Source organism: Oratosquilla oratoria, chromosome 9 (assembly GCF_046742065.1).
Source record: "Oratosquilla oratoria isolate Oo_2021 chromosome 9, ASM4674206v1, whole genome shotgun sequence".
NCBI classification, from domain to species: domain Eukaryota; kingdom Metazoa; phylum Arthropoda; class Malacostraca; order Stomatopoda; family Squillidae; genus Oratosquilla; species Oratosquilla oratoria.
Window position 1 is genome coordinate 60390332 of NC_134785.1, and position 17362 is coordinate 60407693.

Below are 17362 nucleotides of genomic sequence, written 5' to 3' on the forward strand. Positions count from 1 at the left end.
GCACGAACCCTTAATGAAATCACCTGGCGACGGACGGGATAGAAGGAACAGGACCGTCCGGTACGGAAGTGGTTAACGGTTAAAACGGTTACAGAAGACCGTTTTTTTTTTTTTTTTTTTTCTTAATATGGTGATAGTAACAATTATGAAGTTATAACATTGACAGGAATATCGTCGTTGCCATAGCAACGCTTTAGTCTGTCGTCAGTCTAATTCAGTCAGCTTTTGGAGGTAGCCTGTGCTCTCGAAAGACTTCAACATACTTCGATGCAAATCCTCTTGTCGGAACGGAAGTCTTTATGGAATTAATCCCTCCTGTCGTCAAGTGATTTAATTCATAGAGTTGGCACGCCCTTCTTGTGGCGTTGGCAACATGGGCGTGGCGCCCAAGGCCGGCTAGGGACCTGTTTTGGTGGTGGTGGTGGTGACCATGATGATGATGATGATGAAAGTGAAGATTCATGTACGGTGATGGTGATAATGTCGATGATAGAAATAAAGATGACGTTTACCAAAGCGATCACCTTTGCCTCTCATGCTCGGATAGCCGTTATGAAGTATGGCCTTCTCTGAAGGTGTCATATGTATGAATAAAATCGCCTGGCGGCAGTCAGAAATATATATATATATATAATATATATATATATAATATATATATATATATATATATATATTATATATATATGGTGCATAAAATTGATTTTCTTTAACCACAAAAATAGATAGATAAATAAATAAATAGATAAACAAATAAATAAAATGAATCAATTGAATAAATAAATTTTGCCATAGGGATAACCGTTTTGCTGTGGTTCATAACTTGCTCTTCTATTCTAGCTGTTGCCAGACGATTTTATTCAGCTGGAAGACGCCCCCCCCCCTCGGCTGAGAAAGGGGTTTAAAGTCAACTAAGGTGAAGTAGGTTAAAGGCCCAGAGAGTTTAGCCTTCCATGGGTAGTAATTAGAGAAGGAAGAGGAGGAGGAGGAGGAGGAAGAGGAGGGAAGCTGGGAGGGGGCGGGAAGGAGTGATAAGATGGATGAGGGAGTTTGGAGGGAGGGAGAGGAGGTAGAGGAAGGAGGGGGAAGAGGGATGAGGGAGTATGGAGGGAGGGAGAGGAGGTAGAGGAAGAGAGATGAGTGAGGATGGACGGAAAGAGAGGAGGTAGAGGAAGGAGAGGGATGAAGGAGGGAGGGAGAGGAGGTAGAGGAGGAAAGAGAAGAAGGATGAGGGAGAGAGTATGGAGGGATGGGGAAAAGGTGGAGGAAGAGGGAGGGAGGGTGAGGAGGGAGGGAGGGATTGAGAGGAGGTAGAGGAAGGAAGGAGAAGAAGGATGAGTGAGGGAGGGAGGGAGAGAAGGTGGAGGAAGGAGGAGGAAGAGGGTTGAGGGAGGGAGGGTGAGGAGGGAGGGAGGGAGGGGTTGAGAGGAGGTAGAGGATGGAGGGAGGAAAGAAGAGAGGGAGGTGGGGGGAAGATGGGGGAAGTAGACAAGGAGAGAGAGAGAGAGAGAGAGAGAGAGAGAGAGAGAGAGATTCCCTTGGTGAGGCTGACTTCCTTTAAATATTTTGTTCTGCCTGACGCCTTTTGTTATGAAACGAAGCCTCGGGTTTGCCTCTTTGGGATGAATGAAATCGTCAGTCGCTGACCGGAATAGAATGTATAAAGTTTGCCAATATGCTGGAGTGGTATAAAGTCGTAGGCACGAACCGTGAACACCTGTGAATCGACAGATGCACACGTGATGGTGACCTTGGCATTGGAAAGAGGGAGAGAGGGAGAGAGGAGGGGAGAGAGGGAGAGAGAGAGAGAGAGAGGGAGAGAGAGAGAGAGAGAGAGAGAAAAAAAATTAAGAACAGAACATTATAGACGGCCGGGTCTCTTTGAACTGAATAAAGCAGCAGTTTTGTACAAAAATAAATCCCAAGTTTGTTTGGGATTAGTCGTAAGCTTAATCGCTGTAGTTGTATTTTTGGCCCTGACGACGAGTGATTATAAGAATTATAAAAATAATGAGAGAGAGGGAGAGAAAGATAGAGAGAGAGAGAGAGAGAGAGAGAGAGAGAGAGAGAGAGAGAGAGAGAGGAAAATCATTGAAGATTAAGATAACAGACTTGAAGGAAGTGGTAGCCTAGCGCGGCAATCCCCTTATGTAAAGGTACAAAAAAGCTCTACTAAAAATGTTACTCAATCTTTGAAAAAAAAAAGTGAAAAATCCTTCGAAATGTTCCAGGTACAGCGACGAGCTACTACACCACTATTCGGTTATATTATTATAAAAATGTAATAATAATAATAATAATAATAATAATAATAGATGATGATATATGATATAATGATATATGATATGATGGTGATATGATATATATGATATGATATATGATATATGATATGATATGATGGGAAAGTGAATTCTTGATGCAAATCTCCAACACTTGACCACATCGAAACAGGAACTTTTTTTTCTTCTTCTTCGTGATGAGATAGTTTCCAGATGCTATCAGATAATGAAAGAGAAGAATAACCGAAATCGCATCAGAAATGCGTATAAATGTATAAGCATTTGTATAAATTTTGTTAAGGACAACGGGGTAATGTATTTTATAAACTACACTTGAGACTACATTTCATAGACTACATTTGAAACTACAATCAGGGAAGTAAAAATACTAATGATAAGCTAGATGTGTCAAAATTTATAGAAAAAAAAAATAAAGATAATAATAATAATTAAAACAAATAGTACGACTACAACCAAGAAGAAAATATTACAAGCTAGAATGTTCTAGAAAGCTCGAGATCGAGAAAAAATATGTAATTTTTGTTGTATTTAGCAAATGCGAAGAGACGATGACCTTCCAAAAATCGACACGGAAATGTGGAATGGCAGGTCTTCTCAATGTCGTTTTAACTTCGAGATTAGAATTAATCTCGATATTAAAATGGTTGTCATGTGTTCATCAAACCCGATACTCTGATAATGGCGAGATTTAGATAAAGATTCTTAATTGGAAAAGTGACCATTGTTTCGCTGACAGGTAGAATGAGACGATCAAGTTGTGAAAAGGTAACCGTTGTTGAGTTTTTGAGTTATTGGTCACGTAGGGATGATATGAATGTATCTATGTAATAATGATAATGATGATAAAGATGGATTTGATAACAACAACAATAATAATAGCAGTAATAATAATAGCAATAATATTAATAATAACAATAATAACAACAGCAATGATATTAATAATAGCAATAATGATAATAAGCAATAATAGTAATAATAGTAGTAATAAATAATTTATCGCGAAGGTATAAAACCAATCATTCACAATTTCCTTACATCAAGAATAGTCATACAAGTTTACACATATGTACACATATACACACGGAGGGTAATAGCTGTCGATAACGAGTCCAACACGTGATCCAAGACCATGGTGCAGAAAGTAAGTAAACTAGTCTCGTGGGAAAGATAACAAGTCAGCTAGCGAACTAGGCACCAGACAAACCTGAACTAGCAAGATTTGTCTGAAAGAAGATGTGAGAAAGTCACATTTCACGATTTAATCCCAACAAAATGTCCTGATTATCTTCACGTTTTCTCCATTGTATCTTATCAGATTATATATATATATATATATATATATATATATATATATATATATATATTCATATATATATAATATATTATATATATTGCGAACTATTGTGGAAATAGCAATAAGACAGAGAAATGTGTAAACTGAAAAGTAATATTGATTTCAAGCTTTATCTAGGTTTTAGCTTATTCGATTGGTCTTGGAGTAAGAAAGCCTCACTTTTCTAATTTATTCTAAGAAGTTGGCATTGTTATTGTTTAGTAACTCTTTCTAGTTTATTTCTAATATTTGTACCAGTATATTTAGTGTAATTCCATACAGGCCAGTCATTGTGGACATATTTTAAGAGGAAGTTTGGAATGGCAATCACATTGGGAATGAAAGCTAAAATGTCAAATTCAGACAACTTACGACCTCGTTTTTTTTTCCCACATCTCAACTTACTACCACAATTATTTCACATCTCGATTTACGACCACAATTATTTTACATCTCAACTTACGACCACAATTATTTTAGATCTCAACTTACGACCTTGTTTTTTTTTATTATAACTTGGACCGATTTTTTTTTTTTTTTTTTTTTTTTTTTTTTTTTTTTTTTTTTTTTTTTTTTTTTTTTTTTTTTTTTTTTTTTTTTTTTTTTTTTTTTTTTTTTTTTTTTTAAATGAGCGACCGAGGATTTTTTGGATCCTAAATTAGGGCATGTCGTTTTTTTCATCATCTTAACTTATGACCTCGGATTCTCTCTCTCTGTCTCTACATTTTCTTCCCGCGAATCCAAGTGGGCAACCCGGGACCAGCCCTGTCTGATTTACGATGGCCATGAGATGGCATTACGATGTGGCAAGTGTTGGCCTGCGACCCCCTTCAACACGGCGACGACTACATAATCTTTATTTTGGCGAAGAAGAGGCGATTTTCCTCTGCTAAGGACGCGACCCCCGGGTCGAATGGGATCACGGTCGGAGGAGGATCCTTTTGAGAACCCGCCCCTGACCCCTCAGAGGAATAGAATGTTCGGTTTTTAGGCAGAAATAAAATCGTTGAGGTCTGCCACCGTATTGAAAGGGGTAACGGAATCAGACGGTTCTGCGATGAAGACTTGAAGGCTGAATGTTGTTCAACAAATCGGAAACTGTGGCATCACAGTTCTGTTCTTCCGAAAGGTGAACAGGAAGTCTCAGAACACGGTGAACACGGTGATTTTATCATTTTTATTATTATTATTTTATTTTATTTATTTTTTATTTACTTTTTTTCCAACTCTCCTTGGGATGATCTGCGGTCGATCTCCAAACACAAAAGGCAAGGGTGGCCCTAGTGCTGACCACCACGAATTGGAGTTCAATATATTGATAGCCACAGGTCTTATGGACAGAAAATATTAGTGTTGAAATTTCACAAAAATAAACTGCAATTGATGTAACCTTTAATTGGTGGTATCTGGCAACGAGTGATCACGAAGTTTGACTAAGGGCATGTGTACTGACAGGTATGCAATCAATCACTTGACCACTCGTGCATCAGGAAAATATTTGAGACCGTAATCAGTTCATTTGAACGTGGTGGGACGATCCTCGTTGATGTTGCTGAAGAGTTGTTTTTGGAAGTTTCCTCTGTCATGGAATTGTTTATGTACGTGTTCGTTTTTTGTTAATTATACACACACACACACACACACACACACACACACACACACACACACACACACACACACACACACACACACACACACACACAGTATATATATATATATATATATATATATATATATATATACATATATATATATATATATATACATATATATACATATATATATACATATATATACATATATATATATATATATTCTCTCTGATAACATGTCCCGAAGGTCAATTGAACATACATTCTTGATTCATAAAGGCATATTGATGTCCACTTTTCATTTGATTTAATTAATTAATTAATATATCTCTCTATTTTCCCATCCTCCCTTCGTGACATCTTCCTTTCCTTTGCCAATCTTCTTTCTCCGCGTCCTCGTCAGTTTCCCACAGTACTTGGAGCTAAAAATTCCTCATTCACTTCTGACACTAGAACCTACATTCTTGCAATTTTTCTGAACTCCTATTAGACAGGGACCAGGTGTGTGTGTGTGTGTGTGTGTGTGTGTGTGTGTGTGTGTGTGTGTGTGTGTGTGTGTGTGTGTGTGTGTGTTCGTGTGTCTATGATATGTGTATGTATATATGTATGTACATATATACATGTAACGCGTGTGTATTATATGTAATTGTGTAGTATGTATATATTATGTGGATGTATAGGTGTGTACGTAGATATAATGAATGTGTGTATGTGTGTGTGTGCGTGTGTGTGTGTGTGTGTGCGTGTGTGTGTATGTGTGTGTGTGTGTGTGTAAACATTTCGATAGCCAGCAACCGATATGTACGGAAGCGGGCTTGAAAGAATTACTGAACCTCTGATACGAGCATCACAGGCATTGGTGATATTCGTAATAACATCGTTGATGAGCGAAATCGGACGAAGCTGATTGGTCGCGATACACGCGGAGAGGACCTTTGGCGGTGGCGGGGGTGGTGGGGGTGGGTAGGGGCTGGGGGCTGGGGGTTTGGCTGAGTGGAGGGCTGCTAGCTGGCTGTACAGTGGTGCTTCGTCGGCGGTCCGAGATTGTCGCTGGTTTGTGTGCGCTCCGTCCAGTGTTCCTCCTGCCCTCCGGGTCTTCTTTTACTTTAAGAAATTTCGAGTTTTCTGACTCGAAGTCCGTTTCTGCCGCGGGACAAAGAGCGAAGATTTTTTTTTTCTTTTTTTTTTTTAATTCTTGAAAAATATGTTCTTCGTGTTAATGTGACACGTGTTGCGTGGCTTGTGCAGTGGCGAGAGGACCCGGGTTCGCTTCCCAACGGTGAACAGTGGTGACCATTTGGTAATTTGGGCCACAGCGAAGCAGCATACAACGGGTCACCTTTCGTAATAATTGTATTGGACACATGTGCACATGCACACACACGCGTACACATGCACGCACACACACACACATACATCATATTTAAGCCTGAATCTGAATGATGAAGACTTAGAGAGGGACTCCGCGAGTCTTGCTCAATGCGTGGAAGTTTAACACCACAAACCGTCACTGTCTCCCTGTATCATCACAGAGATCGGTGTTAGTATGACCTCTGAACTCGCATCCAAGAGGGCAATAGCTGTCGATGACGGGTCCGGCACGTGGTCCATCACCACTGTGAATCATAGTTTACTCGTAAGATCACCCCCCCCCCACTCACCTTCCTATTGTGGAAGGTAAAGGTATACCTTTGCGTTTGTGAGGATGGTAGTCGTTCATCCTAAGGGAAGTAGTGGTGAAACAAGACATCCTTGGCTGAGTCGGTAGGTGAGTCTGGAATGGAAAGGATTCTTCCAGATTCCTAAGGACCCATCTCTTTAGTCCCCTCCCCTTCCCCTCCCCCACGTGATTTCAAAATCACAGAAGCTACAGTAGCATTCAGGCGTTTTACAGTGTGTGATACAACAGTGCGAGATACAAGACGTCCCCCCCCGTGTGTGTGTGTGTGTTTGTGTGTGTGTGTGTGTGTGTGTGTGTGAGTGTGTGTGTGTGGTCAGTGAGTTCTATCCTGATAAGTGCACATTGTTGAGGTTATCCCCAAAAGAGGGGGGGAAATCATAGTTTCTGAAAAATTACACACACACAGACACACACACAGTGGTAGCGTTCGTTACCGCCACTCCAGCGGTTCGAGTTCGAATCCCGCCCAGGGCTGAAGTAATTTCAGCATCGTTTGGGCTGTGAGCCGTTACTCCAACTCCCGTGGATGGGGAGTTGTGTGTGTGTGTGTGTGTGTGTGTGTGTGTAAGGTCACAGCATTACCCATAAATCAGTCATATATGATCTCCGATGTCTCAACCGGAAGGGTAATAGCTGTCGATTACGAGTCCAACACGTAATCCAAGACCATGGTAAATCACACACACACACACACACACACACACACACACACACACACACACACACACACACACACACACACACACACACACACACACACGTCGTGTACATGAGTGTACTTTCCCTGTTGTGTAATGCATTGGAGTTCAGCATCGGTTTCTCTGTATCGCGACACAGTTCCTACCTAGCTGGCACTGGTCAGGCCTGACATTTGGCCTTGAACTCACGAATACTCTGCGCACATCGTACCTCACCCGGCGGGCTTTTCTGCCTGCCCGCTGTCTTTTCAGGGAAACAATTTTTGTCATACGCATGCTCTCCCATATTATATTGTTTTCACTATCACCTAGTTGATGTCTTCTTTGTTATACGAATGTCTTACGCATCCAGTCATGTCACCTCTCGCCCTTCTTTCCTCCAGTGTTGGTAACCTCGGAGTATCGAGTCTCTGTGTATAAACTAAGGCTTATAGATACTTGGTATCAGTGTCGTACTGACTTATGTAAGTCCCAGTCTGTTAGGTTTTATGAAATAAGTGAACTGTAATTACTTCCAGTGCCTGGTCCGTGTGATAAAAATTAATGTTCACGTTTTTTTTTTCCTGCATCAGACAAAGTTTCTTGTTTGATCCACGTGGCTTAATTTTATAACCATTCCATGGTCTTCTCTGTCACTGTCTCCCTTGAGTTTCATGTTTGCTCTCGGTTTCGTCTTTTTTTACATTTCAATACATTCGCTAGCGTTGAAATACATCGGTTGTTTTCTAATTTCCCATCAATCTAGTATCATTTGCGAGCATATATATTTAGCTGTATATACTTTCGACCAGTTATTTTATGGACATCGGGAACGTGACTGACGCTGATCCCTGTGGTACTCCGCTAAGTATTTCGTTCTGTTTACCGTCCTCACGTCTCTCTTTCTCCCGAAATCACACGTTCAGTCAAGCAGTTTCCCTTTTGGGGATCTCCCCTGTTCTTCAGTTTCCACAAGAGTTGTAGAAGACATTTTTTCTTAAGTTTCTTACACTCGTGTCCAGGTACTCACAGTCCACCCAGACGTCACTCTCTTGATTCTTTTGTAGAAGCTTACAAGGTTTGATGTGCGTAATTTTCAATCCTGAATCCTGATTTTTTTTTCGATTTTAATGTTTATTTCCGCATATTCATTGAACAGTTTCCTGGTGATTTTTATATTTTTTATTTAATAATTTTTGCTTTTTTTTTTTAGAGATACCAGTCTATAGTGTGTGTGTGTGTGTGTTTGTGTGTGTATTAGTATGTGTACATTTAGACGTATTATAGGTTGTATAAGCGCTGTAACATTATACGTCTGACAGCACAATCGCTTAGTGTACATGCGACACGACTTGCGCGTACTTCGTGCTTGAAGCTGTTGCCTTTGCTATGAACCGTTCCCTCCATCGAGAAATCTGGACTTGTTAACCTTACATGACCGCGCGCGAACGTGCAAGAAAAATTTGGACGTTGACCGAATGGACGTAATATGGGCCATGACTCCCCCCCCCACACACATTTCTCTCTACTTTCTATTTTCTCTCTACTTTCTCTCTCTCTGTCTCTTATTTTCTCTGCTTCTCTTTCTCTCCTTCTGTCTCTCCCTCTTTGTATATTTCTCTCTATCTCTCATTTTCTCTACTCTCTTATCTATATATATATCTCTCTTATGTTGAGATATTCTGACAGGTTGACGTAAGTGGAGTAGGAAACACAGGAGTCTTAGTCTGAGTTTATTCCTGACTAGTTTCGCAGGTATGATTTTTCAAAGCATACCTGCGAAACTAGTCAGGAATAAACTCGGACTAAGACTCCTGTGTTTCCTACTCGATTTACGTCATATCTCTCTTATTTCTCTCCTCTCTCTCTCTCTCCAGTATACAAGGAGAACTACATTCTGCCAGTGTTACAATGAGACTCTCCTCCACCTGTGCTTCTATTGAGGCCGACACTTGTGGGGACAAGTGTCATCTGACAAAAAGCCCCATACATTGTAGTGACAGTGAAATAAATAATAATAATAATAATAATAATAAATAAATAAATAGATAAATGAATATGGGGACCGGAACCAAACGGTTAACACCACTTATGTTAGTTATGAAATCTATGAAGCGAAGTAGCCTCGTCAAGATGATTTAGAGGTGCAATAGACCGAGAAATTAACGATCACTCAAAGGGGTCCACTTCCGTGTCGCTCATATGTATGTATATATATATATATATATATATATATATATATATATAATATGTGAGTGTGTGTGTGTATTAGTATAATTACTGTTGAATGCTAAAACACATGTGGCATCAATGATTTTTAGAGAACATTTCTCTAACTTTCCAAGTATCCTTTTCTCTTCATGGTTCAAACTCTGAAGGAAAGTACGATAATCGTCAGAAAGGTGCTCCATTTTATACATATACATGTGTGTGATAATATATAAATAAACGCCTGACGTTAGCCATAAAAATCTGTAGAGTGCTCCATCGTAGCCACGGGAGCTTAGTCCTCCCCTCGGCCAGATGGAATCGTTTAGCGCTGGGCAGACCAGAGTCCGCCGACGCGGCCACGACGACGCGACGGGCGCCGTGGCACCGAAAGGGTAAACACTTGTTCGTCGTCGTCGTCGTTATCGCCACGCGTATCTAATCAGTCACACTGTCCCGTCGCCGCCACGGATTGATGCCGTTAATCGTTCCAGTTGTGACCGGCGCTACCGAATCGTGCAGTCCCTGTACGTGTCCCCTTCACTCACACACACACACACACACACACACACACACACACACACACACACACACACACACACACACACACATATATATTTATATATCTGAATAGAATCGCTAATGACGGCGATGTTAATCAAATAATTCCGACAGTCGAGCGTCGGCTTTGCATCTCGCAAGACCTCGGTTCGAGTCAGGGGACGACTGTCTGAATTATTATTATATATATATATATATCGATGTTGATGGCTTAGAATTAAAGTGAATTGTGGTTGATAAAAATTTCTGTTCACTGGGACCCATTCAGTGTTGTACATATATATACCGGTATATATACATTTGTGTGTGTATGTATGCACTCGTATATACATTGCGCTCCCTCACCCTCTCAACTGAACACAATGGTCAAGCAAACCGGCTGGAAGCCTATTGTCCCCCCCCCCCCATTCCTCCCCCACACTCTCTACCTCCTTCTCCATATCACCATCTCCAATTAGGTGACGCCTCTTTTATGTGAATCAAGTTGTTTGAATTAAGGACGTCGCCGTATTGAAGGGGGGTTTAGTGTGTTTCTCTTCATTGTTGGCTCCCCTCCTCCTCCTCCTCTCCCCAACCCCCTTGAACACGATGTCACACTCTATAGGGTTTATTCTGGTTAACATCTTTCGATGTTATCAGCTGATGGAGGCGTGTACCGTCTCGAAATTAACATTGACAAAAAAAAAAAAGAAAAAAAAAAGAGGAGGCATTTCCTTAACCAGAATAAAAACCACAAAGTCCGTCATTGTGTTTACTGGGTTTGGACCATTCACTAACCCCCCCCCTCCCTTCCACACCTCTCCCCCGGAGTTCGTCTTTGCCGTTCACTTTCGCTTTCTCGTCCACTGCAGGTTGCTGCAACGTCGCAAAGCGAGGTCGTAATTGCTTGTCTACTATATATGGGCGGACCCGAGTAGGAGTATTAACCGGGTCCTGGGGGGAGGGGGGGGAGGGGAGATCTCATATCAGGCCGTTACCGCGAGGTCGCCCCCCCCCCTTAACTCTTGCTTGAGGCGTATGTAGAGGGAAAAAATAAATTCACAAATAAAAAAAAAGAATAAAAATTGAATAAATAGATAAATAATAATGATTGGGGAAAAAGTAGGACAAACTAGTAAGTCTGGAAATGGGAGAAAATGACGGGAAGGGACAATAGTAGTCATTGTAGTAATAGTAGTAGTAGCAATAGTAGTAACGATTGGAATAAGAGGAGGAGGAGGAGGACAAGGAGAAATATGTTATGATATTTCTAGAAAACTTTTCTTAGTGGTGTTTGGATATAAAGGGCAATAAACTTTATTATCTTACAAAGAAGATTTGAGTAATCGTAGATTGATAGAAACAAGGAGAGAGAAAGGAGGATAAATGGGGTTAGGAGTGCGGGAATCCCTTAATTTGATTATTTTTATGATTATTCTCTATTATTATTTATCTTTTTATTTATAAGTAATATTTTGAGATAAACAAGGTGAAGTGTACCTTGCAATAACCTCAGCACGAAGTGTAAGACGAGCCGGTTAACTACTTTGTTACTTTATAAATTTTGATTTGTTCAACGTCAAGGAATTTTATTCATCTTTGGGTGTGTCGTTCCATGGAAAGGATGAAGGCTGCCGCTGAAAAATATATAATAATAATTATAAAACAATGTACCATAATTGAGCATTATTAAGGATTGCTATGCCTAGTGTGATCTGTGTGTGTGTGTGTGTGTGTGTGCGCGCGCGCGCTAACTCGTATTTTCGGTTGATTTGTTTACAGACCAACACACAAGCACAAGCCAAGTACGGAAACAGAGATATCAGGAGTTTGCTGTTTAAAACAAACATGTAAACACGGGCATAACCGTCTTTGATTATGTATAGGTTCTGTAAAAGTAGTCTCGCCTATGTGTAACCAAGAATTACCTTACCTTTAGGTTCAAGTAAGACTTGATTGCGCCCACGAATGGCCACCACTGTGCCTTAATATAACAAAGGACCACTTCAAACTCGAACCCTCCAAGACGAAAAGAAAACAAAAGTTCCCAAATCACAGTGCAGAACCGTGATAGTGCATCACAGTGCCATTACGTCACAGTGTAACCCAGGGGCAACAGTAACGGTTGCTCGGGACGTGACGTCATCAGTCTCCTGACCCACTACCGGACGCAACCGGAAGAGCGTCGTTTTCTTTGTTTACCGGACGTGAGCAGAAGAGTACCGGCAAGATGAGGACTCCGTCAATGCCCACGGACGGACGCATGGTTAGCGTCTTGATCCTCGGCTTGTCGTTCATGTTCGTCTTCACGTCGTTTCAGACGCAAGGAAACATGCAGGTAGAGACATCTTCGCGTGCATACTTACGCATGATTATGCCCCTTTTTTCAGGAGAGAGTTACTACAGCATGTGATGGAGAGATATGTTCAGAATGTACATTAATCCACGTTTATTTTCAGTGCCTGGTTGCGTTAATATAATGTATGCGCGCAAACACGTTCCATATTTTTCCTACCTCTTTGATAGCGTGGTCAGCCAATTCGTCTACTAAAGATGTTTTAGCACAAGATAGAATTAGAACTTGTATGTCTATTAGGTCTTGCGTGTCTGAAAAAAATGAATAAATAAAAAACAATCTTGTAAAGGGTTCTGACATGATATGCAGTAAGTTCAATTGATAGTTTGTAATTATCGTTATTATTTCCTTCAGTAACCAGCGTTTCTATCATTGAGGACAGTACCACGTCCCAGAGGGATAGGAAATTAGTAATCATCATTCTTCTTTGAGTGAGGATCCGTCTGCAGTAAACACTGCGTGACACTGGTCCGTAGGGGGAAGCTGGGCACCAAGTGCTGCCATACAGGGTTCAGTTGAAAGGTGATTGATAGTTGGTGGGGGGGGGGACACCAGGAAGCGATTAGTTTTGTCTCGACAGAAAGCAGCCCCCCCACCCCAGCTGGACTTAAAAACCGACTCGCCTTTGGCACCATCTGGCCCCGAGATCCAGCTGAATAACAGGTGGCAGAGACAGTGGTCCAGATGGGAAGAGTCGGAATCTTCCATAAAATATAGTAACGTCATTTCAAGTATTTGCCGTGTTGCTGTGTCTTGCTGCATTGCTTCAGACCCGGGCAGTAGGCAGGAGACAGGGATGACCCTTCATCCAGGAGGAGCTAAGATGAGAGGGTGATGGATGGGAGTGGATGCGTAGCTTTGATTTGGCTACCCCCCTTGTATGGGGGAAGAATCCCATTGGTATATAGGTATAGAGAAGTCTTTGGGACCTTTAATTCATATTGGGAAATACTGGATAAGTTATGACTGACAATAATGAAATTATTGGTAACATCACTATTAGAAATAAATTATCATCATAGGGACCCTTAGCCTGTGTTTGTGTATTATGGGAATGCGCTGTTGCTAACACGCACACAATATGGTAAAACAAAAGAACACCGAAAGTTGCTCCCAAAAAGTAAAAAAAAAAAAAAAAATACATAAAAAAATAATAATTTTGTTATTACTCCTAAAGCTTTATGTACATACTGAATTAGTACACAAGATAGACCGACATGATATTCTTATCAATATGGTGCACCAGTTCTGTTCCACCTGGCAGACGATTCTATTCAGGTAAAGGGATCGAACTCGAACCCCACTGGGGTCTCGATCGCTCAGGGACCCCGGATGCATCCCTGAGGCGAATAAGATCACTTGACATAAAAAAACGAGGAAATTGTGTCACCGTGGATATTCGACTACAGCGTTATCATACTGGGCTATTTTTCCTTCGACTTTTAAAGCGGATTTGCAGTTCGCATCAGTAAATCGTCGAGACAAAATAGTTGGCCATCGTGATTTGACGGAGGAAAAAGTGCTTGAGATGGGTGATATCACCGATTATTTAGAGGTTGAAGGAAAAATTTCCCAGTGTGATAACCCTTTAGCGGTAGCGTGGTCTAGTTTACGTACATGAGCCGACGGGAATTGTCGTCAATAAACAAACTATCCCGGTTCTCTATTCCGGGTTAGATAGCTCAAATGTCTTCTCGAAGAGTCGTAAATCACGCTCTAGGAGATGCAACCGAACACTCTTTATCTGATTAATGGGCTTATCTCATCATTGACACAAGATGGTGCCAACACAAGGACATTATGTGTCGAATCTAATGGACTGAGATAGATATTTTCGTCGGCGGCCGCGTTCAAGGTACCCCCAAACTCACTTCCTTATGTAGATAACTGTTCTTACAGCGTCCATCAATGTCCATCAATTGTGGGGTATTTAATTCTCATTTTTGTCAGCTTCAACACTGTATCCTACCCCTCCACATATGAATAAAATCGTTTAGCGCCAGCCAGTATAAAAACTATGGAGTGTTAGTGTATATATTAATACTCAAATGAGAGATGTTTGTGGTCACTTCCGTACCGTGTGGAACTTTTGCTTTTATTATGGTTGCCGTCAGGCAGTTTTATTAATTTACAAATTATCCCACTTTTTGAATTTGATTATAAATCAATTAACTGAGCAAACCCGGAAGCAGTGATATCTCTCTCTCTCGATGTGATTTTAAATTTTTATGAGATTAAATACCTAAATATTTGTCAACTTTTTTTTTCCTGTTTTTTTTTACCCGCGCGGTTATTTTACGAATGCTGTGTGTATTTTATGCCAAATTATTTTGGTTACTATTTTGATTTAACAAGAATAGTTACTAATACCAATTTTCGGTACTATTAGAATGAAACTGTGTATGTGTTGTCAAATTTCTTTCCGTAAAGCAATAATGATAATTATTATTTACGATTTTGGGAAATCATGTTACCTAGTACTGGAGAAGGGAGATGATCCACGTCGACGTCCATTACCATCGACAATATTATTACTATTACTATCATTACTGCTGTGAATGTTTATAATGAAATATAGTAGCTGATATTTGGATAACTACGCAACTCAATCTTTCTTTGGTGTCTTAGCATACAGTGACGTACTTAATATATTTTGTCCATTTGCCGTCAGACGATTTTATTCAACTGAGGGGGTGGGCTTGGGGTCTCGATATATTCATGACACGTTTCATCAAGGTCCACTCCACAGCTGATTAAAATCGCTAGGCGCTGGAGGGAGATATGTATAATGTAGCGACTCCTTGTAGACGAGACTAATGCAACGATTTGTTGGTATTACAATGCAGTTTATTTTTTGTTGCCATTACTGCCAATTGGTGTTGTTATTTATGCTTTAGTGGTGGTTTGGTTGTTATTGTCGGTGTTAGGTTATCGATGTAGTTTTCGTAGACACTTTTTCCATCAATATCGTTGGTATACTTTACGTTATCGCCAACATATATATATATTTTTTATTTTTCGTTCACACACGTCATCATTACGGACTTCATTATCGTGGTTTCCGTTATCAATATTATTACCGGCTCTCGATATTGTAGTTGTCATAACCACGGGTATTTTTTTTATGAGGCTGGCTTTACCGCAATTGTTTATTTTTATCATTACCAGTCGGCGTCGTTACCACAGCTGTATTTGTTAGTATTACCAATTGTCATGCGGTTTTGGTTACTATTTTCATGTAACAAGAATAGTTACTAATACCAGTTTTCGTTACCATTAGAATTATCCTTAGTTACCGTTATTTACCGCTGCTGCCTTTGTATCTAGTATTATATCTTGGAAATACGAATGTTAGAGAAATAGCTTTGTAATAAATTTGTACACAGTCGCAACTATCATTACTGCTATACTTGTTACCACTATTACCGTTAATGTTACCAATACTACTGTTACTCTTGGCTTGACGGACACAGTCATCCTGCCAGCCCTCTCCTTTCAAGGATAGAAACGCTGGTAAAATACAACCTACAACTCTTCCTCCTACGCCTGACCATCCATGTGTACTACGCGAAGTAGCTATCATTTGTGCGTATGTATCTACAAATGACATAAACTTGTTGAAGAGCACAGTAATTATTATATTACCCACCCCCACCCCTAACCGTATGTGTTATGCGATATTACATTTATGCACACGCACCTTGTACATATTGTTTCTACACTACAACTTCGTTGTACACTGTAGCTCTCACTGCAACGTACATCAAACGATAAAAATTGCATGCGTATCAGTATTATGAACGTTAATTTTTGGAAAAAATATGTTTTGAGTTTTACCGATCTTCTATTGTCTTGCTCATTATTATTCTCTGTTCTGCCATCCTTCATGTGTTGAGTTACGTGTATTTGTAGCCAAGCAATAACAAATGATTTTCTTTAGTAAACTAGGAGTCGCCTAGAAACAGACATTAGCGGTGAATGTGTTACCAAATCTCTTCTGTTTTAAAAAATACATTCAAGTAATCCAATTTCCTGAATAAAATGGCTGCCATCAGTAAATATTTAGTTCTGCACGGTGCTGAAGAAGTTTAAAACTAATGGAATACAAATAAATTCTAACGGGAAACCAGGAATGGTGAGGATATAAATTCATTAAGTCAAATGGGGAAAAAAAACGAAACTAAATCAAACAAATCCACAAACGCACAATTAAATTAAGAAACTGATTGCAAGTATACAAGTATATTGCTTTAGTATTTATAAAAATAAAAATTAAAACTTTTAACTAAAGAAGCCATCCCTCAAACGAAAAAAATATTGATTATGCATTTGGCTCTGTTAATTTATCTATTTCTGGTTTAAATGTACGTCTTCACAAATTGTTTCTTGTCTGAGTAGCACTTAGTTCGTTCATAAATATTTTAAATCCTGATTGTGGAAGAAAAGTTTTAATGTAATACTGTTTACCAGTCTAGTTGCAGTTCTTGTTGTCTGTCACAAAGAAAATCTGAATTTACTACATACACTGCGATGTTCCATTGTCATCTAGTAAATATCGGTAAAACCGGAATAACTCGTTGTCGCTGGGTAGATTTTGGGAAAAAAAAAAAAAAAAAAAAAAAAAAAAAAATATATATATATATATATATATATGTATCGTCCATAAGTGACCATTTAT

General features: G+C 39.9%; 1 protein-coding gene across 4 annotated transcripts in view; it reads left to right on the plus strand.

Annotated features, from left to right (window-relative positions):
- LOC143028483 (UNC93-like protein MFSD11) overlaps nucleotides 1-17362 on the plus strand; it is a 110518-nt gene that overhangs the window by 80726 nt on the left and 12430 nt on the right. The window contains exons 1-2 of one of the 4 annotated variants that reach the window (XM_076190655.1): nucleotides 6214-6275; nucleotides 12268-12666. The exons of 2 other annotated variants lie outside the window; for them this stretch is intronic. In XM_076190655.1, the coding sequence (XP_076046770.1) occupies nucleotides 12559-12666 (108 nt within the window). In that variant the 5' untranslated portion in view covers nucleotides 6214-6275; nucleotides 12268-12558. Of the gene's footprint in view, nucleotides 1-6213; nucleotides 6282-12267; nucleotides 12667-17362 lie in introns of those variants that run through there. One more of the 4 variants, XM_076190656.1, reaches the window with a different exon arrangement.